The 27,505-nt window shown below is 35.5% G+C and overlaps 2 protein-coding genes across 9 annotated transcripts in view; one reads left to right on the top strand and one right to left on the bottom strand.

Moving 5' to 3' along the window:
• Positions 1-4,431, top strand: part of RYR3 (ryanodine receptor 3) — a 194,068-nt gene extending 189,637 nt beyond the window's left edge. For all 8 annotated transcript variants that reach the window (XM_041409838.1, XM_041409979.1, XM_041410068.1 and 5 more), the window contains 4 exons: positions 808-872; positions 977-1,077; positions 2,629-2,680; positions 3,500-4,431. In XM_041409838.1, the coding sequence (XP_041265772.1) occupies positions 808-872; positions 977-1,077; positions 2,629-2,680; positions 3,500-3,595 (314 nt within the window). In that variant the 3' untranslated portion in view covers positions 3,596-4,431. The remainder of the gene's footprint in view (positions 1-807; positions 873-976; positions 1,078-2,628; positions 2,681-3,499) is intronic.
• A 76-nt stretch (positions 4,432-4,507) lies between these two features.
• The window catches only part of AVEN (apoptosis and caspase activation inhibitor), an 87,624-nt gene continuing 64,626 nt past the window's right edge, over positions 4,508-27,505 (bottom strand). The window contains exons 3-6 of the mRNA XM_041410203.1: positions 10,969-11,039; positions 7,468-7,563; positions 5,591-5,951; positions 4,508-4,956 (exon numbers count right to left, since the gene is read on the bottom strand). Coding sequence (XP_041266137.1) covers positions 4,838-4,956; positions 5,591-5,951; positions 7,468-7,563; positions 10,969-11,039 — 647 coding nt within the window. The 3' untranslated portion in view covers positions 4,508-4,837. The remainder of the gene's footprint in view (positions 4,957-5,590; positions 5,952-7,467; positions 7,564-10,968; positions 11,040-27,505) is intronic.

The following is a 27,505-nucleotide window of genomic DNA, read 5'->3' as shown; positions in this document are numbered from 1 at the left end:
ATCTTGTGCAGGATCACTGTTCTCCTACACTAAGCACTGAAACTTGGGAGAGCCTTGCTGAACACACTCTTCTCACTTTTAGCCTGGAATCACCACAGCTGACTGGGAAATGGAGACTTTCCAGCTGGAAAGGGTAAATGACATGGAGAAAGTCACTATGGCCACATAGCCATTTCCTCCTTTCTTTAGAGGCAGATTTGCAGTTTTAATTGGTTTGCAGTTGTGGTTTACAGCAAACAAGACCCCTCTTTGGTGATGGGCAGCATTCAACACTCATTGCATAAACTCTTCTAAGGCTGTTAGGAAAAAAATGCACTATTTTATGGCAACCTGGTGGCAAAGAAAAAAATGTAGCACATCTATACTGAGAAAAAGTTACAAATGTCACAGTCTCCAAAATGATCCAGTTCTTTTCTTAAAACATTGAAAGTGGAGGAGTAATGCTTCAAATGCAAAGCAAACTCACTAACTGTCCAACTCACTAACTGGGCTGTGGGAGCAGAGCTGTCTATGTTGAAAAAGACTTGGGATATGAGAATTTAATGAGAAGGAGAGTGAAAATTAATTTCATTTATGGGAACAAAAGAGATGAGTTTGTGTAAGGTTAAATGAACTATTACATAATAATATTTTAATATAATATATTAATAAATAATATTAATAATAAAGCATTAAAAAGTTTTTACACTCTCAAGATTGTGCCTGTATGTATAAGTACACTAAATTTTAAACACTGGAGGACTGACATTACTTGCAATATGAATATTGCTAAGTACTGAAGTGTTGCTGCTTTTCTATTTGAAACAGGTCTGATTATTGATGCTTTTGGTGAATTAAGAGACCAGCAAGAACAAGTGAGGGAAGACATGGAGGTAGGAAGCATGTTACATTTTTCATTGCTCTTGTTCACCTAGATTGTGACCAATTCAGTGGTTTTGAGTTAAAATTTATCTGTAACCACAACTTTTGCTTTCAGACCAAATGCTTTATTTGTGGAATCGGCAATGACTACTTTGACACAACTCCACACGGCTTTGAAACACATACTTTGCAAGAACACAACTTGGCAAACTATCTGTAAGTACGTTTTACAATTGGAATTATGATGTAGTGTCATTTAGGTGCACACACTGCTGAAAATCCCAAGACAGAATTCTAAAAAACTGAGGAATATTTCCTTTCCTTTAGGGTCTCCCCTTCTCTATTCCACACTGATGGTTACCTTTGGTTACCATCACTTACCTGGTGGCAAGTGCTCACCTTACACGAGGTACCTTAGTAGTATGAGACCAGAAGGCAAATCAACTCCTTATTCTGCTAGGAGGAAAGCCAGATATGGGGAAGGATAGGGGACAGTTTAATAAGTTGTCTTAGTTTGGAAGTTTTGGTTGTGACTTCTGGTGGCTTGGTAATACTGATAAGACCGTAGAAAACTGGCTTCAATTTAAAAAAAAGAAAACCCAAACCAAACCAAAGCAAATAAAGGCACTTGTAGAAAATTCTTCAAAGATAAGCTCCAAAAAAATTAACTCCATTCCTATAGTTCTTTAGTGACAGTTGAGCGTTTTGAAAACTTGAAGCAATCAGGAGCTGTACATGTTTAGACTACACCAAACTCCTGAGAGAGTGCTCTTCCACTTTCATTAGTAAATGAGGATATTAGTATTTGATTAGTAAGAGGATATTAAAGAAGTTATTCTTGTTGCATTAGTTACTCATTCAACAAAGATAATTAATTATACAAGAATTGCACCAGTAGAATGAAAGGAGAAGCTGGTGAAATCTTATAGCAGTCTGGCTTTAGAATACTGCATCTGAACATCTTTAAATTAAAAAAAAAAAATCAATTGCTTAATGTGATTCAAATTTCTATTAATATCCATATTTTTACTAGTCTACAACATCCAAACTTTTCTTACTGTATTGAATGGCTTAGTTGCTACATGGGAACCTCTAATTCACCGTAAATTAAAAATGGCCATTTCCTTCATAATAGAATATATAGTGAACAACCTTTTTACCCAGGTTACCCTTTAATTAGACAACTGTTAAAATCAGTATACTTTCCTTCCTTCACAATGAAAGCACATAGCCTCATTCCAAATTCACTGCACTGAAACTGACCAACCATGACTAGTATTACCTCTAAACAGACCACAGTTGACTCTCTAGTCTTCCTATTTACTTGAAGCTCTCAGCATCTGACTGAGCTCAGGTGTTGTGGAAGGATAGGCTCAGCCTATGAGCTGTGTATAACAGAACTCCTGGTGCAGCTCAGTATTTACCACACTTCTCATGCAGTAGCCATAGTAACCTCTTCCAAGGTGACATGTTGGAGCATATGTGCTCAGAATTTGTCATATGTCTAATTCAGGTATTGCTCCTCACACTGAAATGAAAGAAATGCTAAACTGCATTTTTCTACTTCTAAAGATTTTTTTAATCTGCTAGCACTTTCACAGGAGACATGCTTCAGGACAGAATTTTCTCCCTTAAATTAAGCACTTTAGATGCCTAGTAGTGTCATTGCTTTGCTGGTTGGCATTGTCTTCCTCCCATCCCCCTGACTAGAAAAGGTCAGGCAGAGATGTTTCCTCCATTAATACCCACTTCATGTGCTTGTTTCAGGTTCTTCTTAATGTATCTAATTAACAAGGATGAAACTGAGCATACTGGCCAGGTGAGTAGAAAATAAAACTTAAGAAAAACCATTAAGCTTATCTTTCAGCATTTTTATCTTATCAAGCCTTGTAGCTGTGTACCAGCAGGTGGAACTGATGTACCACTGAGAAGTGTGGATGATGCCACTCTCCCCAAGAGGCTACTGCAGCGAAAGAAAAGAAGGGTTAAAACAAAAGGGAGGGAGGGGAATGCTGCACTGTGCTATTTCACCCAGCAGTGAACTCTCTCAGAAGTCAGTTAGTAGTAATCTTACTGTCATCTTATCTCTGAAAAGAAAATCTCAAATGCACTAGGTGTAATTTATTCCCAAGAGGCTTAAGTAGTTAAGTTACTATATTGATAATCAAAATCTATATATATGTAGATAGACAGGTATTTGGGTATTTGGGTGACCATATATTAGCACTGTTACGCCCTAAAGGTAAACAAATAAGAAAATAACTAGAAGTTAATTATATCTTCTCACTAATAATAAGCTCTTAGGCAAAAGCTACAGATGTTCCTTTGTTTTCCACACAAAGCAGAACACATTTGCTTATACACAAATTTGTCAACAGGTTTGCTCTGATATAAATAGATTGATTAATTTATACTTTGATATTTTACTAATAGAGCTTACATTTCAGTAGTACGGAAATAAGAGAAGTATAAAACTCTTATAAACATTATTGAGTTACAATATTTTGAGTTCCAGTGTCTATAAATTCTACTCCATGGCAGCAGGCACAGAATGTGGTTATTGTTAAAAGTTTATCTACAGCACTACAGCACTAACTGCACAGTTACTGGTAAAATAAATACTCTCTCTGATTTTCAGGAATCATTTGTGTGGAAGATGTACCAAGAAAGATGTTGGGATTTTTTCCCGGCAGGCGACTGCTTCCGAAAACAGTATGAGGATCAACTTAGCTAATATCACAAAAGAAATTATTTATTCATGAACTGCTAAGATCCAGCATACAAAAAAAATAATCTGTTCTTTTCAAGGCATAATTTCACAGTTTGTATTTGCTTTAAATGTCTTCAAAGTTCAAGACACACATAAAATTTGACACTATTTCAGAGTCTTTTTGTACCTACCACATATGAAACAGGTCTTTTGTTGGAATTTTAATTAGCAAAATCTATGCCAGATTGACTTAAGCCTTCCAGTTCAAACATGGCCTAAAATTATAACAACTTTTTAACCACATCATTAACCTGGTGTTTGGCAGTACAGTTGAAAGGGCTAAAAGGCATCTTAATTGCACATCTGACATTGAAGAACTTGAACATCAGAGACCGTACCTCAGAAAAAATAGCTCAACTAACTGCTGTCCAGTTTTCCCCCACATTATTTGCTAGTGAATGTATTTAAGATACAGTTTGAAAAGCTTTAAGCAGTTAAAAAGAAATCATTTTCAAACACTTTGTCAACCTTGAAACATTAAAGTGCCTTAAAACCTCTGTAGACACAGCTATGCAAACTTTTTGTTAGTGTTCTAGATGAACAGACCCATTAACTGTATTGCTTTTCTGTCTTTCTGTATCAAATTGCACTTAAAGTTTGTTTATATACTACCTTCAATAACAGCTTATTAGATACTACTGTTAAAAGACATACACTGTATCAAAATGAACACAATTTAAATCTTAGGCCAAAATAAACCAATGCTCTATGGTCACCTGCAAGTAGAAGTTGCTAGGATTATGCTTTTTTTTTTTCTTCTAATAAAAAGTGCCCACTGCAATAAAGTATTATAAACCAAATATAACTGTTGCTGTCGTCTTTTCCATTTTTCTACAATACACAGGTTTTTGACAATGGTAACTAAAAACACATATATTCATTGTTCATCCACAGCTTTATTTTAAGGACTACATGGAGCAAGTACAAGCTGAAATAATTGTTCTATTTATTTTGGCACTGTAGCCTGCTTCTTTAGCAAAGAAAACTCTAACTTCACAAATTTTAGACCTTTCTAATAATATCATTAGTCTTCAACAATTTTCAATCTTATCTAAATTCATTTTGGTTGCACAAAATTTTAAGTGCCAGCAAAGAAAAACAGGCATTTAGCATATAGAAAAAAGAAATAACAAGGAGATAAAGAAAGATTCAAGTTTCTACATAATGTTTGCTATATTCAGTTATTCATATAAGGAAATTTGAGCTTCAGGCGATCATGCTGTCCAGCCAATCTTCAAGCTCTTCTTCAGTAACATCTTTAGATGTACTTTGCTGCTGCTGTGATGATGTGCTCTTCTCTTCAGGCATATCTACTTTTAAAGGCTCTGGAGAAGCAATAACAAGAAGACTGAAAATCTGGAAACCAGTCCATACTACCTCTGTCCTGCATCATTTTGCTTTCAATGCACAACTGACTGTACTTAAACACAATCTCTCCTTCTTGAAGAACAGCAAGTCATATTCCAAAAATAGTTTCCATGCTAAACTTCATTTTATAAAATCAATGCTAGTAAAGTTTGAAAGTCGTATTTAGGAGAAGCCATCAGAAATAGCTGTCAATTCTTCTGTACACTATTAGTGAACTAAAGGTTGATGAAGTTACACAAATACTTTAGCTTCCCTGCAATAAAATCCTCTAGTAGTACACCTTTTTATTTTTAATTTAAATTTTTGCTCGTTTAAATTTTTAATTTACATTTTTTGTATTAGCCCAATGCTGTTTTGCAGAAGAATTTCACTTAATGTTTAAGGTAAATGACAATGGTGAAACTTCAGGTTAGTGAGGAGTTAAAACTGAAAATGAACAAATGGGCCAGAACACAGCCCCGGATAATCTCTGTCACACTGCATTTCATTTATGATAGCAGTAGTGTTGACTGGCTTACCAAAAATTCAAAAACATCACCAAAACAGAAAGCAATGAAAATTAAATAAGGTCATGCTGGGGAGAAAACTTACCATTTTCCTTACAATCTGTTTTCAAATCTTTCTCAGTCGATATGCTGCAGGATAAAGTACCTGACATAGGTCTATTTTCTGTACTAATGGGAGCCTCTAGATGCAGGAGAAGATCTAGTTCCTCATCCAAATGGTCTGAGTCTTGATTTGATAGTGGATGGACTCTTTGTAATGATTCTCTTGCATTTGCCCGAGAGCTATTTTTACTCCCAGGTTCTGATGGAGCAACAGAATTACCAACAGGATGGGAGACCAGCCCTGTTTCACTTTGAGCCAGAGACTGTCGGAACAGCTGCTCTCTCTTCTTCCCATCTTCAAAAATTTTAGACTTCATCTGTGGGATCTCTAGAGGTGTTGATGCCTATGAGTACAAGAAAGGACTTGAGTCCTTATAATGATTATCTATTATTACTATTCTGTCTAATTTGGATTATAATTCACACTTGCTATATTTAAACACTTAAGAAGGTACAGGAAATTTGAGCAGAATCTAATTCAGAAGTAAAAGCAAACTCAAGTTATCTTGACACTTTTGCAAAAGTAAATGCAAACTATAAACTCCTTTTATCCCTTATTACAGAATATGAGATTGTATGCTAACATGGGGACTGACACAATCATAGAATGGTTTGGTTTGGAAGGGACCTTAAAGATTACCTGTTCTATGCTGCCTGCCATGGACAGGGAACTTTCCAGTAATCCAGATTGCTCAAAGCCTCGTCCAACCTGGCATTGAACACTTCCAGGGATAGGTAGTCCATAGCTTCTCTAGGAAAGCTGTTCCAGTGCCTCACCACTCTTACAGTCAAGAACTTCTTGAAATCTAATCCAAACCAACCCTCCTTCAGCTTAAAGCTATTTCCCTTGTCCTATCTATACACACCCATGTGAAAAGTCCCCCTCCAGCTCTGCTCTGTAGGTACTGGAAGGTGCTTAAGTTCTCTCTGGCACCTTCTGTTTTCCAGCCTGAAGGGCCCCAACTCTCAGTCTATCCTCACAGGAGAGGTCCAGCTCTCTGATCAACTCTGTGGCCTTCCTCCACACTCACTCCAACAGGTCCATGTCTTTCTTGTGCTGGGGACCCCAGAGCTGGATGCAGCTCTCCAGGTGGGATCTCACAAGGGCAGAGCAGACAGTGAGAATCACCTCTCCCAACCTGATGGTCAGGTTTCCTTTGAAACATGGTGCATGCTGAGTCATGTTGAGCTTTTCATTCACAAACACCCCCAAAGTCCTTCTAGTCCTAGGGCTAGTCTTAATCCTTCTGCAAGGGCCATAGTCCTCCTTGCTTGGACAAATGGAGCCTTTTAAAACAATTTCATATTTAAGTCTCACTGGATCTTCCTTTCTTACATTAGTATTTCTTTTTCACAGCTTGAAGGAACACTTTACTAATATTGTTGCTATCCTGCCACTGTTGAATAAATGACACTTTCTTCACCTGTACAATTGACAGTTTTACCTATAAGGATTGATTCATGGAGAAAAGCACGTTTGTTGATAGTATGTAGAAGATTAAATCACAATTAATATACTTATCAGGAAGAATGTGAAAGCACTTAAAAGTTTGCACCAAAATTTTGTAACAGCTACTAACAAGAGAAGCAGACACAAAAACAGTGCAATAATTCCATATCAAATACTCTGATACTTAAATCTAATATGCTGCACATCCAGACATTTGGTTTAAGGCAAACAGGCACACAAAATGTGTCAACAGAGGGGTATCCTGCATTACATGCCACTTGACACACAGATCTAAATAAATGCATTTACTTATATAACAAATTCTACTTCTGTTTGAAGACTAATCATTCTTGCACGCATTATTTCTCCTAAAAATATTTGCATTTTCTTGTGAAATTTCACAGCATTACCTGCACAAGGTCAGCAGCTACATTCAGCCTCAGATGTAGAGGCAATTCCTGAAGGGCCTGGACCAAAGACTGGCAGTCAACAGAAAGTGCGGAGAACTGAAACACAATTCAACATATAGTAGACTTGTGAAAAAAATCCACAACAACCAACTGAACATGAAAACATCCACCAAAAAACCCCTCATAATTTATTACATTGTCCTGTCACATACATTCAAGAAATCGAATGAAATACACAAATTATTAGTTTAAAATACACTTTTATGAAGCAGCTTGGCTAAATAATAACATAAAAACACCTAAAATGCATATAATCACTTAAGGTTAAAAAACAAGGTATAAATAGAATGTTCCTTAGACAATACCTTGAAATCCAAAGTAGGAAATAGTTCAGGAAGTTGACAATGACATAAGAAGCTTTTCCAACTGAAACACCTTTTGAATTGTGAAACTTTCATGCAGTGTGAAATGCCATTATTTAATGAGTTGCCACTATTTCCCAAGCAATCATCCCATGCAGCTCAACAGAGGCCTTTTCATACTTCCCCATCTTTTCAAATGTTTTGATATTTCCAAAAGCAACAAAGTGTATAGTTACAAACACTTCTAAAAGGACACTCAAGAAAGATATGCTACTGCTGCTAAATGAGAACTTATTACTGTGACAGGTATTGAAGTTGCTGTTTATCTTGACCCTTTTTTAAAAAACAAAATTACATAAAATGGACCAGCAATATTTGTAGTTTCTAAAGAACAGACCAGATTTCAGTAGTTTTAAAACAGATTTCAAGCTCGGAGTACAACAGAACATTCTGAACACATTCACCATGGATAAATTGGCAAAGATAAATCTGATATCCATCACGTATTTCAAAACATGACAATGAAACACTTAAGTTCAGTCTATGCTCTCAGCCTGTATATTCATGGAAATAGGAAGTTGCTTCCAAATCTCACTTGAAGAGACAAAAATTTGTCCCTCTCAATATGATGTAGACTGGCACAGACATTTAGAAGTCCAAATACTCAAAAATTAGAAGAGTTTTGTGACTCGTAAGAGATTTGTCAAAGAAATTCACACTGCTTCCAAAAGCCAGTCAACACCTTTTAACAGGCTTTTAACACCTGCACATGAAGCAAGAATGAACATCAAAGACATAGTGGGCTCTGACAGTATATTTGCAAAATTAAAATAAATTTTAAAAGAAACAATGAAGCAGATTTAACAGTTTCTTGTCTCCAAATACAGGTTCTGGTATCCAGTAATGAGAATAAAAGGACTAAAAATATATCTGATACAAGAATTTTTCTTCTCTATTGAGAACTTCATTTTACAATGGATTAGTGATCACCATCAAATATGATTGGTGAAAGTAACCTCACAAAGTCTTCAGCAAATAATTTTTATTACCCAGCAATGAACTAGATGTTCAGAAAATACATTATTTTGACAGATACTAAGGATCAAATGTAGCTTCTGCACAGTTGCAAAGGACAAGGCAATTGTATGAATCTTGTAACACAAAAAATTCTAAAAAGTATAATTGAATAACAAATATTTAAGTGCATTTTGGAAGAGATATGTATACTTGACAAAATATTAACATGAATGAACATTGCAAATGAAGGTAAAAAAGTGGAGATAGGGAAGAGGAGGAAATGTTGAGGATAAAGGAAAAGGGGAATTTTGAGAAATAATAGAAGGAATTTGATATCCAAGTAGAGACTTCTCTAAAAGTGGTGTTCTAATAAAAAGCAAAGGGATAAAAGCAGTACTTAATAGATTATGAACACTTTATGGCACATAGCATTATTTTCTCAAAAAAATTGTAGAGGCATACTTTGTTGCTGAAATTGCCATTTTTTATTGAAAAATCCAAATGACTAATAACTATGCTTTTTCAATTGCAGACCATGATATGAATGAGACCATGATTTTTATTACATTTCATCAATATGCAGTGGAGCAAATGTATACTACTTTTTGTGAAAATGAAAGACAGTATTCTTAATAAATTTAAATTCTGTTATTGTTGACATCACTGTAACACTTCCATTCCACATTTGAAACTGATGTTTTGCCATTGCTTTCTACAAAAGATAGAGAATGAGAAATATCTAATAATTCTGCAACTAGTTCTATGTCTTCTGCTTTATTCTGTTTCCTCATAACCAATTTACTTCAGTTTAAAATTCTTAATCCTTTACATAATGTGTAGACAGGCAAAGAACTAGAAAAAACAGGTGAGTTAAGAGGCAAAGGCCAGGAATTTGGCAAATTGTATCTAGGATGGAAATTAGACTTGGGTCTGCCTTTCGGGGAAAAGAAAGATGGGTCATAAAAAAAATGAGATACCAGGCTGAAGATCAGAGACAATGTGAAAAATTAGATAATGCTGTGAAACCATCTGGGACAGAATTCTGCATTAAAATAAGAAATCAAAGGAAGGGTAATGGTGACAATATGTAGCTTCAGTCTGCTCACAATGGCTTTAGCCATTCAGGAATTAATTATTGTGTTCTAATCACCTAAATGCTATAATGAAAATCCTCTGAGGAAATTATGAAGAAATTAATACTTGGGATATTGACACCATCCTGCACACTAGGAACAGAAGAACCGATGAGAAAAAATAGCCACTGAAAGCCTGTGTTCCACTAAATAAACAGGTGGTGGATTAGAAAAATGCTGCATTTGGGTTCAGTTCCTCACTTTAATTTGACATTGCAACTCTAAAGTACCTTTAAATACCACTTCCCAGGGAATAATTATTGTAATATTTTAGAAAATAAATAGCAAATTTTTAATATTTGAATATATGTGGATATTACAAGAGACACTCAAGCAGAGTTTCACAGGAATTTTAAGAAAAGCCTGAAAGACAAAAGCATATATTTTGCAAACGTTTAGGTGACCTGGATAAGGAAGACAGCTGCAGAGATTGAGACACTTTAAGGTATCCTGATAGAGAAACAGAAGACTTCTACTGCTGCTTCTTTTTATTCAAGCATAAACAATTCATATACAAAAAATCTAGTTGGTGTCCTAATTATTTAGGGCATGACATTTCAACCAGAGGATATGAACTGCTAATCTGAACGAACTAGAATGCCTCACAGTCCAATATATGAATATACTCCTACAGGTTTTGTTAATGTCATTCTATTAAACACTTTTCTCTTGAATGCATCTGAAAAAGGAAGGCTGAATTCCTATGTCAGTAAAGCAAAGAGACAGTCTGATTTCACTGGAGGGCTTTCTTGTTCTTTCCTCCCAACATAACTTAAAAACCGAGCCTGCAGCTTTGATTAGTCTTCAGTAGAAAAAAAGTACAGGACCCAAGGACAAGATCCTCCAGCATTAGAGAGAAGTGTATAAAAATATACAGAATAAAGAGTCCTATTACTGTATTAACAATTTGTTGCTGAAGGCACAACTGTCTAGATATTCTGTCCCAGGTGATTATCTATATAAAATCATTTGAATGGTAATTCTGTTACCTGCTTATGGCATATACTTTCTTTATCCCATTCTTTCTCGTCAGCAAACCGAAACTGTGTAAAGGAATCTCCTAAGGAAAAGAAATAAAAAATATATTTATTTTAAAAAAGAATAAAAATGTTTTCTTTGAAGTTCCTAACCCCAAAGAGGTAAATTCAAGAAATAAATATTAATGCTGCTTGTATTCACAATATTAAACTTATTTGTGCCAAACTTCTACAGGACTTTTAATAATTTATTGCAAAACAGCACTAAAAAGGGGCAACAAATACAAAACTGAATGATGAAGTGTTAAGTGCCACGCCAACATGCAAGATTTTAATTTAAAAGTCCAATGCAGACAACACACTAGGAATACACACAGTATTCACAGAGTGAATGTCTTATGAACAGCTTTGAAAGTCCTGTAGATAGACTTTCTCTCGCCGACATGGAAATATTTCTAAAACTGGATTATAAAAGCCAAATAAAGACTTCCTGTTGTCTGGTAGCTATATTCTCTCTCTTCCTACTACTCCCTCCTCCAACACATCATCAGAAAAAAGGCACTGAACCCCAAGTTCCAATCCATACGCAAAAAGAACTGAATTAAAAGAAACCCCTAAACAGGATTAAGTAAAATACATAATTACAGAATCTTCTAACCTACAACATTCTTTCAAGCCAGTAGAAACATTTTCTTACTATAAGGGATAGTGGATTATCCTTTTGCCTGAAATGCAATATTTTTATTGCAGCCCCATGCTGTGTTACAAAAGACAGACCTACAAATTTATTTACTGAAGAAAACATACAAGAACTCCAGCAACTCAAAAGAACAAGTAAGGTCTGTGACAGAGGAAACATGAAAGATTAGGGTTGCAAAATGATGGCCAAAGGTACAGAGTAAGACAAAGCTAAGATGTTTCTTCTAAGACTGCAATTTAAGGATAAATAACTTTCAGGAGTTCTATTAGGGGGAAAAAAAAAAAGCCATGCAGAATTATTACATGAAGGAAATGAAATTTGAACCTGAGAATTAGAGAGCTACTAAGTTGGTCAAAGGTCTGGATAGTCTCTCTTTTTACAAAAGGCTGAGTGAGCTAGGCCTGTTCAGTCTCAAGAAGAGATGACCGAAAGTGGATCTCATCAGTGTCTGTAGGTATCTGAAGGGAGCATGTTAAGATGCTCTCCTTGGTGGTGCCAATCAATAGGACAAGAGGCAATGGGTAGAAACTGATGCACAGGAAGTTACACCAAAACATGAGGAAGAGCTTCTTTCCTGTGAGCTCTGGAACAGGTTGTCCAGGGAGGTTGTGGAGTCTCCCTCCCTAGTGATATTCAAGAACCATCAGAACACAAACCTGTGCCACGTGCTCTGGGATGACCCTGCTTGAGCAGGGAGGTGGGGCCAGATGATCCACTGTGGTTCCTTCCAACCTGACCCATTCTGTGATCATCTGTAAGCCACTGTGATTTATTTCAGCAGTTGGCTGAGAAGCAACAGCTCTCTCTAAAAGAAAATGAATGCCCTAGAGGAAGTTTTCAATGGCTTTGCCAACAATTGATCATCTAGCTTTCATCTGGCTCTTGACATCCTAACTGCCATTCATACCTTTGATGATTCCTGAATCATGCCCTTAATCCTGCAGACAAAATCTGAACATATAATCTGCCTTCCCCAAAATGGCTTCTTTTACATTGTCTGCCTGTCCCAAAATGTAGGAGAGTGCAATCTTCCACCAGTTTTACTCAACAGTGCAAGCATCAGCTGGCTTCTCTTTCGCAAAAAAAAGGAATAAGCAGCAAAGTGGCATTGCAATTGGCCTATTTCACTGCCAAATAATGAGAAACAAGAGATCTAATCATCCTTCAGGTGGAATTTAAAACTAATTGGCCGTGAATTTTATTTTTTTTTAAAATATCTAAGGTGCATTTCCAGTTTATTGCATTTCATGTATGGTGATTGGGTATGCAAATATAGTCATATGCTAGTAACACTGAGTACCTGGCACATCCAGTATTGTCATTTTCAGAACCATTACAGCAAGAAAGTGACCTTCTCAGCTGAATATTTGTATAAATATTTACGGCCATTACCATGTCCAGCTTGAATATGTATTTCTTTGTTTTCAATTGCTTTATCTAACATGGCTCAGCAGTGTTGCGCTGATACACAACCTTGCCTGATCAGCTATGTTTTGGTTTACATTCAGCATCTCCAGAGAGGACTATTTTGAAAACAGCCACCATCAAACAGTACAAGTGCCCATAATTAAAAATAAGCACTGAAATTAAGACTTAGATATCTAATAAGATGCCTAATTTTACATATGTTCAGTTCATACAATAAAAACGCCAGGTTTCATGCTTTTTCTAGGGATGCTAGATGTAGGGAAAAATAAGACCCCATATCTTTATGCATCTATCTGCACATGCAAACACTTAACTTGAGCACTTGCAGCTGTCTCACTACTGACAAAGGCACCTCCCCCTTCATTGTACAAGAGGAAGTAAAAGCCTCTGTTTCAAAATATCTGAAGTACCGTTAATACATAATAATTAATTCTGAAAACCAAATAAATAAAAATATTAGTCTCCTGATTTTAAAATGGGTATGAAAATGTGCAAATTAATGTTTTAACAGCTTATACTTTAAAGGCTCTATTTAGTTACAAAGAAGTCCTACCAAAATGAAAATAGTCCTTAAAGTGTTCCTACTACTAGAACAAATGCACTGGAACTTTCTTCCAATATTCCCAAGACTGCTCTAGTTATTGCTCACACTGCATCAAGGAGGAAATAGGTTTCTCTACTCTTATAAAAGAATAAAATTAAAATAAAGGATTGGTTAAATGCTTTCACTATCTGAGAATGATCAGATGTAAACTAGCTAAATCAAACTATTTCATCTAGAAAATCCACTGGGGTCAAGAACTGGTTTATGACTGTCCACACTCACAAGGTTGGTAATCATGGATCCTCAGTTTGATATCATATTGCTGAATTAAAGAGCATGACTTACACTGTAGTGTAATTAGACTCTTTAAGTAAGTTAACAAAGCAGGCCTTTCAAATGGAAAAGCATAACTACAATTCACTGCAGCATATTTAATGCAAATTATGTCAATGAGAATGTTAGTCTAACCAATTATCTTTTCACAAGTTCCTTTACCCTGAAAATAACCTCCTTTTATTCCATGAATAGTAATCAAACCACTTGCAATAACTCTTCAGTTAGTTTCAACAAAAAAAATGCTTTTCTTGAGAATAATTTTTATCTTACCTACAAGTATCATTTGGCTTCAAATAGAGAGTAGCTGAAAATAATGTATTCAAGTAAACCTTACATATGGTCTTTGTCATGATAAGCAAATATTAAACAATATTGTTTATTTTTTTAAATGTGAAATTATTATGAAAATGGCAGAACTAAACCAACCATACTTTCCTACCACTCAAATATACCATATAGCCAAATCAATTTATTTAAATAAAAGGTATCTTTCAGTTTTTCATTATCGCAATTAGCTTTTCCTACAAATACTCTTTGAATAGCAGAATCAAAACACATCCTACCTGTAATCTATAATAAATATTTTCTCATTTGTGAAATTTAAAGTCTAAAAATAGAAAAAATGGAAGAAAATCAGTTTTCAGCAGGAAAAAATCTATTAGTGGAATGGTTTTGTTAATTTAAAACCTCTCTCAATCCATAAAACATTACTGAAGACAGAAGAAAAATAATCTGTAGTCTTAGAGATGAAATTGGAGGATGAGAATAGCAAGGAATTAACATGATCTTTCTAAGATTGCCATGGCTGTAAAGAAGTGCTGCAAGTGCAAATATTATACTCTAAATCCACTTTTTAATCATAATATCTCTTTTAGCCCCCCCTTTGGATACTGAAAGGTGCTATGAGGTTTCCCCAGAGTCTTCTCTTCCTCAGGCTGAAATGCCCCAACTCTTTCAGCTTATCTTCATAGAATACTGATAGCAAGGATATTTGTAGCCTGCACTGCAAACTATACAGAATATTTGTAACCAGATTCAAAAAGAACAATACTCTATATTATTTCCCTGGCACAACTATGCAACACTACTAGTCACATTTTAAAATAAAAACATGCGACCAAACATCAGGATTATCTGACCAAGGCTAAATGATGTCTTCAAAATTTAAAATGTGTCACAGAGAAAGGAGTGAGAAGGAAGGATCTTTTGAAATCAATGCTGGTTCTGGAACAAAGAGTGTCTGTTCAGGAAGAACAGAACTAATTTAGCACATAAAGGAACTGCAGCCCATTGAAATCAAAGATACAAATTTTTTAAAATGAGAAGCAGGATGAAGCCAACAAATACCAAAATACACGATTCAAAATGAAAAAATTCCAAAACTACACACACACACAAAAAAAAAAACAAAAAAAAAAAAAAAAAAAAAAAAGGAAACAAAAAAAAACAACAACAACAAAACCAACAAAAACCAACAACAACAAAAAAAACCCCCAAAAACAAAAACAAAACAGAAAACAAACCTTCCTATTAAAAACTAAAGCAGAGGGTAACAAGAGTCAGGAAACCCAAACAAATAAAATTACACCATAACAGGTTCAGAAAAACAAACAGTAGTACACTTGCTCCTTTATGATGCCAGGTGACTAAGAAATACAACAGAAAGAACAGGAATGCCTTTAAGCCTTTAAAGCTTTAAAGAGCTAAATGACAGCTCAAGGATACTGGGAACAGTGAAAGGGAAACTGCAGAAGACCATGCAATACCAGCTAAATGTGCTGGATGGAAAAAGCAGAAACTATCAGAAATGTAATGGCTATGCAGATAATACAGTATTTTGGGGAAGAGTTAACACGGGATGTGAAGTTCTGCTGTGTGATCTAAGAGAATTTCTTGAAAGAAGCAAAATATCATGCACATAAGTAGGATCTAATTCATAGAATTTACATGCACTTCCAAAAGCTCTCACTGATATCCCACTCCCTTTCTCACCCAAGACTTCAGAGCAGCAAAATAAGAGGAGGCTTTGTATAAATAAATAATTACCTTAAAGTAGGAAGAAAAAAGCAAATTGTCAATTTTCACAATAAAATAAACAAGCTGTGTGATTCTCTGGGGTTCTAGCTATTTAATCTCTTCCCTCTTCAACAGAAGAGAAGAGGAGAAAATGAAACCACAAAATTTGCTGACAATACCATGTGTTAGTGCAGATGAAGGCAGGCAGTGAAGAATGACATAAGAACTCCGTCAGATGGAGAAAGTAGATTTTAAAGTGGCAAATGAAGCCCAATACTGAAAATGCAACAGGCAGTAATTCTCAAAGAAAGCTTAGAGCTAACCAACACCTTTCCACATCAAAATCAGTGCTACGCAGTGTGCAAAGCAGCAAACTCTGTGTAATTCTTAAAAAGGCAGGAGTGAACAGCACACAGAACACCATTACACTGCTATCGTGCATTACCTCAAATACTGTGCAGAGTGTTGGTTTCCCAAGCCCAGTCTTAAAAAATGTAACATTAGAATAGGCATAGAACAGCTTCTGGATCAGAAGCAATTTAGTGCCTTAAGCCGAAGGAGGGGAACCAAAGGAACATGAAAGATACCTAAAACCGGGAATGGCATAAAAAGGGCAGATGGGGACTAACCGCTCATTGTCTCTTCTCACCTAGAAGCAGCAAATAAACCCAGCAGGTAACAGATGCAAAACAGATAAAATGTGGCAAATCTTTATAACTTGAAGCTGGGTTGTGGGACTCCACGCCACCAGAGAGCAGACAGCACAACATGCAAGAAGGATACAGGATAACTATTTCTAAACACAAAGATTGCACATCTGGCTCAGATGTGTCCCTCAGACATAAACTATTGCAGGTCAAGAAAGTATGTGGGAAAGTACCTTATAATACAGAACATTCAGGTACCTCAGCTCAGGTGTCTCCAGATGGACCTTGGGTCTGCTTTAGTAGAGCCAGCCCTAAACTAAAGCAAATAGCTAGGGTGATTTACCTTTACAGCTCTACTTGTCTCTTAATTGGAAAAAAACCTGAAAAGAAAAAAAAAAAGAAAAAAAAAAAAAAAAAAAAAAAAAAAGAAAAAAAGAGGAAAAGTAGGGAATTCACAAATTTATTTTTAGTCTGTAGCTGTGCTCTTTCAAGCCAACACAAATTTCCTCTTTCAATTTTTCTCACATTTCTGTAAATTTATCACTATTTTTCATATGTAATTTTTTATTATGTCATTACTGTAGCTTTTGGAATTCTACAAAAATATAAAATATTAAACTAAAACACATTGAACAAAAAAATATATTTAAAATTTCTCTCAACTACAGTAGCCTGCATAAGCACCAATCCCATCTCCTCCAGTATTCACTTTTTTAACTGAATAAATAATAAAATTATATTTAAGGTTAAAGTTACTGATTTCCCCATAGGTAAGCTTAAACTTTTCATTAAGTTTAAGCTAGTCACCTTAAATATTTACATTTTTCCTGATGCTTTATGACATTTTCTAGTGTCATTTTTTTCAGGCCACTAATTTATAACATACTTAGGGATTTTTAAATGTCACTGCAGCCAACTTGCAATATTAGACAAAGTATAGAAATCCTGTGGATTTATATACTTTGTTTTTTGAGCAGTATCATTCAAGTAGGCTGGGAAAAAAAAATAAAAGATTGCTGCATAACTTAATAATAAAAATGAAGCTTAGTTACTGCACAAATACACAAGATCAATGAAATCTGTGATTCTTCCTAGGAGTAGGGACAGAAACTCCTTTGGGTAAAAGGGAGAGAACTCATATCTTTTGATAAGACTAGATCCAACAGAGGAAAAAGTGGCTTAACAGAAGCATTTGTGATCTGCACAGACTGACAGCTTAAGGGAACTAATGATCTGGCCCTTTGGGAAGACACTGCCTTCTCCAACACCATATCAGCAATTAATGTCAGTCCAGCACATGTCCATATAAGGAAGCAAAGCTGAAATTCAACACTGGAAGAAGAGGAGAAATGGCAAGGTTCCCACCCACAAAGAAAGATTTGCATAACGTCAAACTGCAGAACTCAAAAGAGGAATGAATCCATTTGCATTTGCTGGCACAAGGTGCTCTTATATTCTGGCTTGTGAGAAGAGACATTATGAAAAGAATCCAAGAGGAACAACATTCAATCAGAATGAAAGACAGTCATCCCAAAAGATCCCTGGTTTGCCCTGCCTACTTACAGGAACCACGGTGTGGCAGCCACAGAGAATGGGCACTGAAGGATGAGAAGAACAGAGAGGGATGCACTCCTATGCATTCTAGTAAGCAAAACTACTACCTTCAGACCTTGGGGCAGACAGTATGTCTAAGATGACACAGCCACTTTAAAAGCAAAATGAGAGCTTGGATGAACAGTTTAGTTTTATACTGAAGTGAGGTTAAAGCTGAAACAGTACCCTTCACTGATACTTCAGACTGTACAGCTTGCAAATAATTAATCATCCTGTCCTGCTACGGTTCGATATTTTGAGTAGCTAAAAATATATCCCATAATAGGCAGCAACACTTCTGCCCTTCATTAGGGAGGTTTTAATATTTTCTAAAGTACATCAAGACTAATTTTTACAGTGTTTCCAAATCCAAAGTTTAAGTAAAAGATGTGTTTCAAAACCACAATAAAACTACTACTGTTGTCTAAATACCTCATGTACCTAGATACAAGAAAGAATAACTGCATGGCAATAGCTTTTGCTGAGTTGCAGACTGGCACTCACTGGCCTAGGTTCTTTCCCTTATCCCATTTAAGAAAAGTTCCTCCCAATTATTCTTCATTAGGGTTATTGTTCATTATACCTCCTGTGTGAACAGTGCCCACAAACACATTGCCGTATCGTATCCAGGAGGTGAGGACATCATTGGACCAGATTTATTCTTGCACTTTTCCATCTAAGAGAACTTCATATCTAATTGTCATGCAGTTAGATATAAACTGCTCTTAGGTAGCTAAGATTAGTTGCATTGCATAAATTTACACTAGGATTACTACTGTTTTCTGTAAGCAGGCTGTCAGAATATTTGGTCTGAAAACTTTGAAATTCATGATAGAGCTTACTTGTCTAGAAAAGGCAGGAACATATAAATTCAGTCCCCTTTATTCCACATTGTACCTCCACCCACAAAAAAATCCATTTTTAGAAAAAGAATGCCCAAACTCCCATGACAGTAATCTTAAGAGAAAACAAATTAATGAACTTAATAAATACTTTATTTTAACCAGCTTACTAGTTTTTAATTGCAATAATAACCACTAATTGACACAATTAGAGAAAAAAAAAAGTCTTATATTGGCAGTCCTTACATGCCACACAAACACTGGAAAACTTCTCTTTTGCTATCCCTCTTCCCTCCAATTTTATAGCAGACAAATCATAGAGGTTTATAATACATTTGACAGTTGAACATTCAAACTTCCAGTTTAAGCATTTAAAGCCAGTCTTAATTTTGAATGGTAAGTACACATGTAATTTGACACCCCTCAAGCTACTGGGATTTCAAAACAGAAAAAAAAAATCTAGATTCTTCCTAGTACTACATTTTGATTCCTTATTCTATGACAGAACATTTACAACAAAGAATATAATAGTATGATTAATAAATATTCTTTATGATGCTGTTCCCACTATTTTTAATATCATCACATCCAAATTAGTTCTATCCTTCCCTAAAGCACAATTCACTATTCATGTAGGTGGTACATTATGCTCTGTCTATGGGACTATCTTTCAAAAGTATTCATAAATTATACACAACTGTGCAGGCCTAAAAATATTCCAGCAGTTTGATACAGTGAGTATGAGGCTTGGCCTTGCATTTATGGGGGGTTCTGCAAGGTATGAGAAGTCATAGTACTAACATGGGATTGCCAGATTTTTTTTTTTAATGAAACAAGAAAAGCAGTTTCAGAAAACAGGAGGATTTTCTTCTGAAATGTTCATGAAATTACAAGGATTACAATTAGCAAATAGTAAATCTCATAAAGCCCCAGTTCTATAGGCATGCAAGAGCCTAGAAAGCACTTCATTGTGTGTGCAAGTAACTCATATCCCTCCAAAGACAGTAGTGGATTGACTTATCAGAGAATTCTGAGCACCAAATTAAAATTAACAGCAGATTGGTAAATCTTCACTTATGGTGAAAAATACAAGCAAACAGCATGCTGGATTTGCCTAATCAAAGACTTAGAAAGCCAATACATTCTTGATCCAAAATTTACAAAAGTGTGCTTTTTATGATTACCTACAGTGGAGTTTTCCCATTGCTACAGAGCAATTGTCAATGCCAAATTTCAAAACCTGTATTAAAAGAAATTAAGAGTTCTTCTGCCAAGTGAAAGAAAAAAAAATAATTACTTACTATCTACAATTCTTTGTGCCATGTTAAAAGGAAATTGTAGCCACATACAAGCTTCTGCTCATCTTTTGTATTAGGTACCTTGAGGGATTTTCTAACAAATTTATCATAAGTAAATAAAGATCGGGTTAGCTTAACTGAAACCACCAGTACTCCTCATGCTAACCTCTTGTGCTTTTGTCTTGAACATTCTACATTCTATAGCTTACAATGCCCCTTAGCAACAAATCCTGTAGCCTTCTTATGCAAATTCTCCTTGTATGGAAGAGACAAGACCTTCAGCTCTCCCACAAATTAAGAAACAAGAATTGCTGGTGCAGAATGGAGAATTACAGTTTTCTGGATGACAAATACCATCTGGGCTATGTATTTACCACTGACACACAGTGTTTCACCAGTCTGAAAAATGCAAAAGTATTGATTTTTATTTAATGATCTTCTGCATCCAAAGAGCTGAAAAATTAAATATGCATTTTAATTTTGATTTTGAAATACTAATTTGAAGATTTTATTTTCCATCACACTATTGATATACTATTAAATAGCATCATAGCAATATCAAAATTCAAGTTTTAAGATATTGAAAACTGTGACGTATCTGGTAACGTTGGCTAAACTGGAAAATCATCTGTATCCCAGCTACTCATTAGACATATCTGCTTTCTCTTGTTTTCATTTGTAGTTTTTTTTCTATTATCCAGTTCTACAGAGTTAAAAAAATGGCTTGCACAACTTTGGCCCTCAAGGACATTACATCATGATTTATTTTAATGTCATGCTACAGCCTCCCCTGCCTATTCATTCATTCCCTCTCTGTTCTGTTCTAGCCCTGTTTATGGGGTTTCCTTTATCTTTTAACCTTGTTTAAATCTATTCTTCCAGACTTCTGATCATGACTGTGGTATTTTAAGTCCCTGCAGTCTACTTGAAACATAATAAGCAGGTGCTAATCAATGAATTTTTTACTTTAGCAGGAACTGATCTGTGAATCATGCAGAAAATACTCTTTATTCTCTGCTCTGCCTCTTCAAATTGCATTGCTATTTCACTGTGCTCGGAAATATGCATGACATTTACCACACATAATTCTCAGTGTTTGATTTAATTCCGAATATGTACTTCAAAACAAAAGGTTACAACATTTTTTCTTCTGTTTACAGGAGTTTCAAAATGCTACCAGTTTTTATTTTGTTTTCTTTTCTTTTCTTTTTCCTTCCCCCCTTTTTTTAATGTCTTCAGTCAGCCTTGCCTTATTGGACGCGTTAATTTTGCTCAGTTAGCAATCAGAGAGCAAGGATTAGCAGACAATGAAAAGTTAAAAGATATTTGGCAGCTACAAATCTTAATGATACACAAGCAAAAAGGAAAAATAATGGTGTTCACAGAATAAGAAAAAACATCCACCAAGATACTGCTCCTGCATATGTATTTTCCCACAGATGAAAAAAAAAAAAGACCTTTTCTCTAAGCATACATTCAGGATTTTAATACCTCTTATGCTTTTGGTTAGCACCTTTAAAAATAACATTTGTAAAATACCTTTGTTCATTTTACTTTTAAGCTTTGGAGCCTAGAAAAGAATCAGAATCAATAAATTTTTTCAGGATGACAACAAGATCACCTAGGCCTCTACTCACAGCCTAACATGTACAGCCTTCAATTCTCTTTAGACAGTCCAGAGGGAGTTTTTTCCACAGCCTTCAGTTAGCACTTCTGAAGGTCAGTCCAAAAACGGGAACATTTTTCTTTACTGTGAAGGAATGTACTGGGACAGGATGGAAGGGAAAAAACCTCTCTCCATTGTAACCAAGATTTCTATCTGGCACTACAGTGTCAGTTCTCATATTTGTCAAATACAGCCTCTTTAAGGCTTAAAAAGTTCTTTCTAAAGTACCTTAATATCTAAGATCATACAAATGCTAAGATCTAACACCAGCATTTGTTGCCAGTCCTGCTACCACCAAAAGCATGTGTTCCTTCTGAAGCCGGATACTTCAGTTATCATTTCAAAATCACTTAAAGGTTTTGGCTACTGCAGAAGAAAAGAAAGATAAAAGGTTTGAACGAACGACAGCCTAGTTAATTAACCACTCAGATTCTAAAAAATAAACCAATGGAGTGCAAATTTAAAACAGCTATGCTTTACAACAATCCACAGCCCTCAAAGGGAGGAACTAATTTTTGCTTGCCTTTTTCACATCACACATCTTGCCTTTGCTAAGTGCAAATACAAAATACAGGTGTTCTACTAATGGTTCTAAATTTTTCAAAATTGAGTTTAAACAGCAATGCTAGGCTTTTAATTCTTTCAGAAGTGAATAAATAAATTGATCACCATAATAAATAAATAAACCTCAAACCACAAAATCTTCTGGAGTATTGCATTCCCCTTGAGTACCTTTCAATTTTCAAGAGACAGGATTCAAATTACTCAGAGGTACAAAATAATTGTCCAGTTATACGATGAAGAGATTCATAGGAGAAGCAGTTCCCTGATGTCTATTTTCCTTCCACGATACATTTTTGTACGTGTTTTCAAAGACACGGAAGTGACAGTGATATGAGTATTTCCTACACACACTTCTACAGGTTCTTAAGTTTGAGAATACAACAGGAAACTGCAGTAAGGTATCTGAGCCCTCTCAGGGGAGAGTACTTTGTCACACTGACTAGAAAATATTCAGAATAGAGCAGAAGTTCAATTCATTAACAAAAAAGTGACAACACGAAGACTAGAATAATAAGTCAATCAAATGATACATATAAAAAGTGAAACTTAAACTTAAGAAAACAAAAAAGAAATTTCAAGGCAGAGTTTCAATTCAACTAAACACAGTTTTATCCATTCCTAATTTCTTTACACAGAGAACTTTGTATTCAGGATTTTCAGCCATGAGTCCTACGGACTACCTCTCTGGGACCCTGAAAAAGGTGATGAAAGCAACACATGAAACTGTGTAGTATCACTACTGGATTCCACACCACATGGGGAAAAAAAAAAATTCAACTAAAAATCTGCAAGTAAAAAATTAAAGTCCATTCAGGTCAGTATAACTACTGTGGTAATTAAATTTTAAATTGCATATGGGGGATTCAAGGGTTCTCTGAAAATCCAATTAAAAAATATACTTGAATTGTCAAAGCTCACTTGCATTTTATTCATCTTTGGTTTTGAGAGGTGAGCTGTTCTAACCTGCTGGCTGCAGCTTCCTTACCTTACATCCAATGCATGATGAGTCACCGAAGAAACTAGACCTACTGCAAGGCTGGTTTTGATGGATGACTCAGAACTAAGAATTAGCAACCATTGGAGGGATAAGAGAAAAAACCAGAATTTGGAAATGTCACGTATTTCTAGATATATCCGAAACTACAACTTAACTCCTCCTATGCCCTCAAAGGTTGTGGTGGGGAAATATTCTGGACTAATGTCAGGAGGAAGTACGGTACAATGGGTTGTCATAGTATTGTACTTAGGGATCAATCAATTGTTGTGCTTTTATAACTTTTTTTTTTTTAATTACACTGCATAGTAGCACAACAGCCATGATTAGTAATTTACCAGTACTGCACCTAAAAAAAAAAGTAAAGAAAAGCAAACATACCAAAAAAACACTCTTAACTACTGAAAAGCCATGCATCTATCTGGTTCTATAAAAATAAAGACAATACAGGCTAAAAATTACTCTCAGTTAAAATATACTTTTGAAAAATATTACCATCCTCACTTGAATTTATTAAATTCAGAAGAATAAAAAAACTGTTTGGCAATTGATCATCTTAGAAACAAGCTCTCTTTCTATGACTGTCAAAATGCACACTAGGAATCTTCAGAAAATGCCACCTACTGAATTCACGAGCAATCTTTGTGTTTATCATGGCTGTGTTTCACTGAGAGACTTTCTAAGTAGGATAATAAAAATAAGACAGAAGTCACCAGTGTAAAGTCAGACATATCCTCACTATTGGCTGAACATGCAAATGGGAAAGCCACAGCCACATCCACTGGCCTGAGCTGGAGAGACCCCAGGGCCTCTGGGCTGAGCAGAAGGAATCCCCAGGAGCTATTGGAGGTGGTGGTTGCTTACAATACCCCAAAACAAATAACCAAGAAACTTACTCTGAATTTTTTGTTCTGAATAAAAATGATAGATCTATTTTTAATTATCACAGAATGTATGGAAGAACATAGAGTTCAACAGGTCAATTAGCACCAGCAACTGAATTCAGTAATACCAAGTTCAGCAACTGTGTGTTTAAGAAAGACTATTTTGCTTCAGTGATATAAGGGAAGTATCTTTGATGAAAAGATGTAGAAGTGAACATGCTTACCAGATGAATGAGATGTCTTTAGGAAAGAGCCAGTTTCATGACTTGACTCTCATCACTTTGGTATAATGAGAAATGTTATATCTGTACAATACTGCTGTAAATGAACATGAAAATATGAATGTCAGCTGAAAAGAACTATACACACATGCTAGGTACACTCATGCTAGTTCACTGACTACACAGAGAAAGCATAATCCAGTGTACTTGATAATGTTAAGTACAAAGAGAAATGTGACCCTGATTACATAATTATTTAAATCTTTGAATGTGTCTTCTGGCATGATTCTTCTACAATTAGAGAAGTTGCATTTAGTAGGTGTAATAAGATGTTTCTCACTCAGATTGAATAAGATTTTACTGGTTATAGTATATCAAATTGCTTCCTCAACCTTCTGTCATCAGGTATGTCCTGAGAATCAAGCATATAGATTGTACATGTTTCAGATAACTAGGAAAGACAAAATTGCTAGACCAACTGTAAGTTGTAAGTAATTTTAGTTTACTTGACAGTAATAGCTCAAGGTAGAAAAGCATGTATCACCTGATTTGATCATAAAAACGTGACTCCATACTAAGCTTATCTTCCAAAATTCTGGAAAGTGTTGCTCTCTCAAAAAAGCCCTCTATGCAGTTTCTCTACAATGCACTTATCTGGACTGTAAATTCATTTTGCTTCTTCCATGTCTATAAATAAATAATGAAAAGAGCTATTGCATGAGGTGCTACATGTCTGTAAGAGGTCACACACCCTTAAAGGTGGCCAAGTTCATATGGGAAACTGCAAACTTGATTTCACAGTGCAGTCTGGCATCCATTAACAGTGCACTTATTCATGCTTCTGTGAGCCCAGAACCATGGCCATAAATTTTACAGGGCAGACACAGTCCAAAGGTCTTTGTAAGAGGCTACCCAAAGGAAAAACAAAGGAAGTCCTCTTTATCTGCATAGTACTTTCAGGCCTCCTTTGCTACCTTTGAGATTCTTGTACCAGACCAATGACTGTAATCAGCACACTGTGACTTTGCTCACAGGAAGTGTCTTTCATAAGCCAGACATCTTCATATATGAACAACTGCACAGCCTGGCAGAACACACATGGGCCACCTCAGTGTCTTCCTGAATGTTCTCACTGCTACTGAAAGGTAAAAGCAGCACCCTGTACAGCTGCTTAATGTATTCTAACATAGTCCAAGTGAAGATCTCAAAAGCTTTTTGTTGGCTGGAGCAGCATTACAAAAGGAGGTATTGCTTTTAATCTGATAATGGAAATAAAACAGTGACCAATGTGAATACAACACAGCACACAAAATAATTCAATTCCCTCAGCTGAATTCACCTCCTTTCTTTGAAAGCAGGAAGTAGCAGTCTCCTCATCTGAGATAAGAAGATACAAATCCCACGCCTGCTGCAATGATAAGGGCTTATTTTCTCTTTGAATAGCTTTTCAATGAGACACATTCATGAGATTAAGGAAAGAACAGCTGGAAATAGTATGTGCATTTTGTGGCTTGTTTACTCCTTTGATCTTCATTGGGGTTCTCTGTGAGTAACAGAGGCCACTTTTCTTATGAGTAAAGGATTACGAAGAGCAGCTACAGTCAAGATCAAACTTACAGACCAAAAGCGTGCTACTTGGGGAACACTGTGTCAGCTGACCTTCCTACGCCTCTTTGTAGGTTTTAAACACAGCCTCAAAAATCTGATAATGAATATCCCTGCAGTAAAGGTTCATCAGATAATTGTATACTGATAAATTTTAAGATTGCTTCTCTGGACAGGTACTTTAACACTTTGTAGTTACAGGAGCGCAAGAAATACCACTGTTTTGTGCAACAAAATCAATTATTAAGACTTAAATAGAAGTAGCCAATGCTTTATTCTATTATGAGCCCAAATAAGACTGATACACATATAGATGTTTTACATTCCCAGAAATAGAAAGAACTGTGGGTTTAGTAAAAACTCTCAAAGTATTTTTCATTCTATCAGTCAGTGAATGCAATATTAGTGCCTAGTGTTTTACTGAAAAAAGCAACAGTAGTGACTTTTACTGAAAACAATACTTCATATTGTTAAACAGAAGTCATTGAAATCTAAAGTTTTAACAGCACCTACTTCTATTCCTGAAGCATATGACATCCAAGTATAAGCTATAATTTTCATTTAAAATTTAGGCATAACACAGAGAACTAGTGCATCTGTTAAAATGGGATTTTTGATCTCAGGGTACTAAGTCCTTGGAGAGGAACATGAAAAATGGATGAGAGATCAGAGAATTTAGTTCACATACTTTTGTCACTGAAGCGACAGTCAAAGATTAATTTTGAGAACAGAAATATAAACTTCATGGTCTCAGATTATGACAACCAACCTTGTTGATGACACTTGATTTCTTCTCCCTGTGGGCCATTAGAGCTTAGTTCCTAAGGTTAGACCCTCTAAGCAGATAAAAAGGTCTTTTTTATGTATTGAAAACTTTACAGGATATTCTAGTTATTTTTTATAAAATATTGAAAATCACTAAGATAAAATACAATTTTTTAAGCCTGATGAGAAAAAATGGCTGCTGGTATCTCTGCTTTTTAATTTTAAAATTCTTTGCCCATAAATCTACCATCAATAAGGGCTCGCTCATTACTCTACTTGGCAACATGTTTCTTCTGTGCATTTTTCTACTGTAATGTACAACACTCATTGGCAGATATTATTAAAACCCAAAAAATTAATATATAACTAATATGAAAGATTTATGAAGTACTAACAAAGCAAAAAGTCACAAGTTAAGGACAGGAGTCAAACTACCAATTATTTAT

The sequence above is a fragment of the Onychostruthus taczanowskii genome, unplaced genomic scaffold, assembly GCF_017590055.1.
Source record: "Onychostruthus taczanowskii isolate IOZ18803 unplaced genomic scaffold, ASM1759005v1 scaffold1, whole genome shotgun sequence".
Taxonomy (NCBI): domain Eukaryota; kingdom Metazoa; phylum Chordata; class Aves; order Passeriformes; family Passeridae; genus Onychostruthus; species Onychostruthus taczanowskii.
This window is presented reverse-complemented; position numbering and strand designations above follow the sequence as displayed.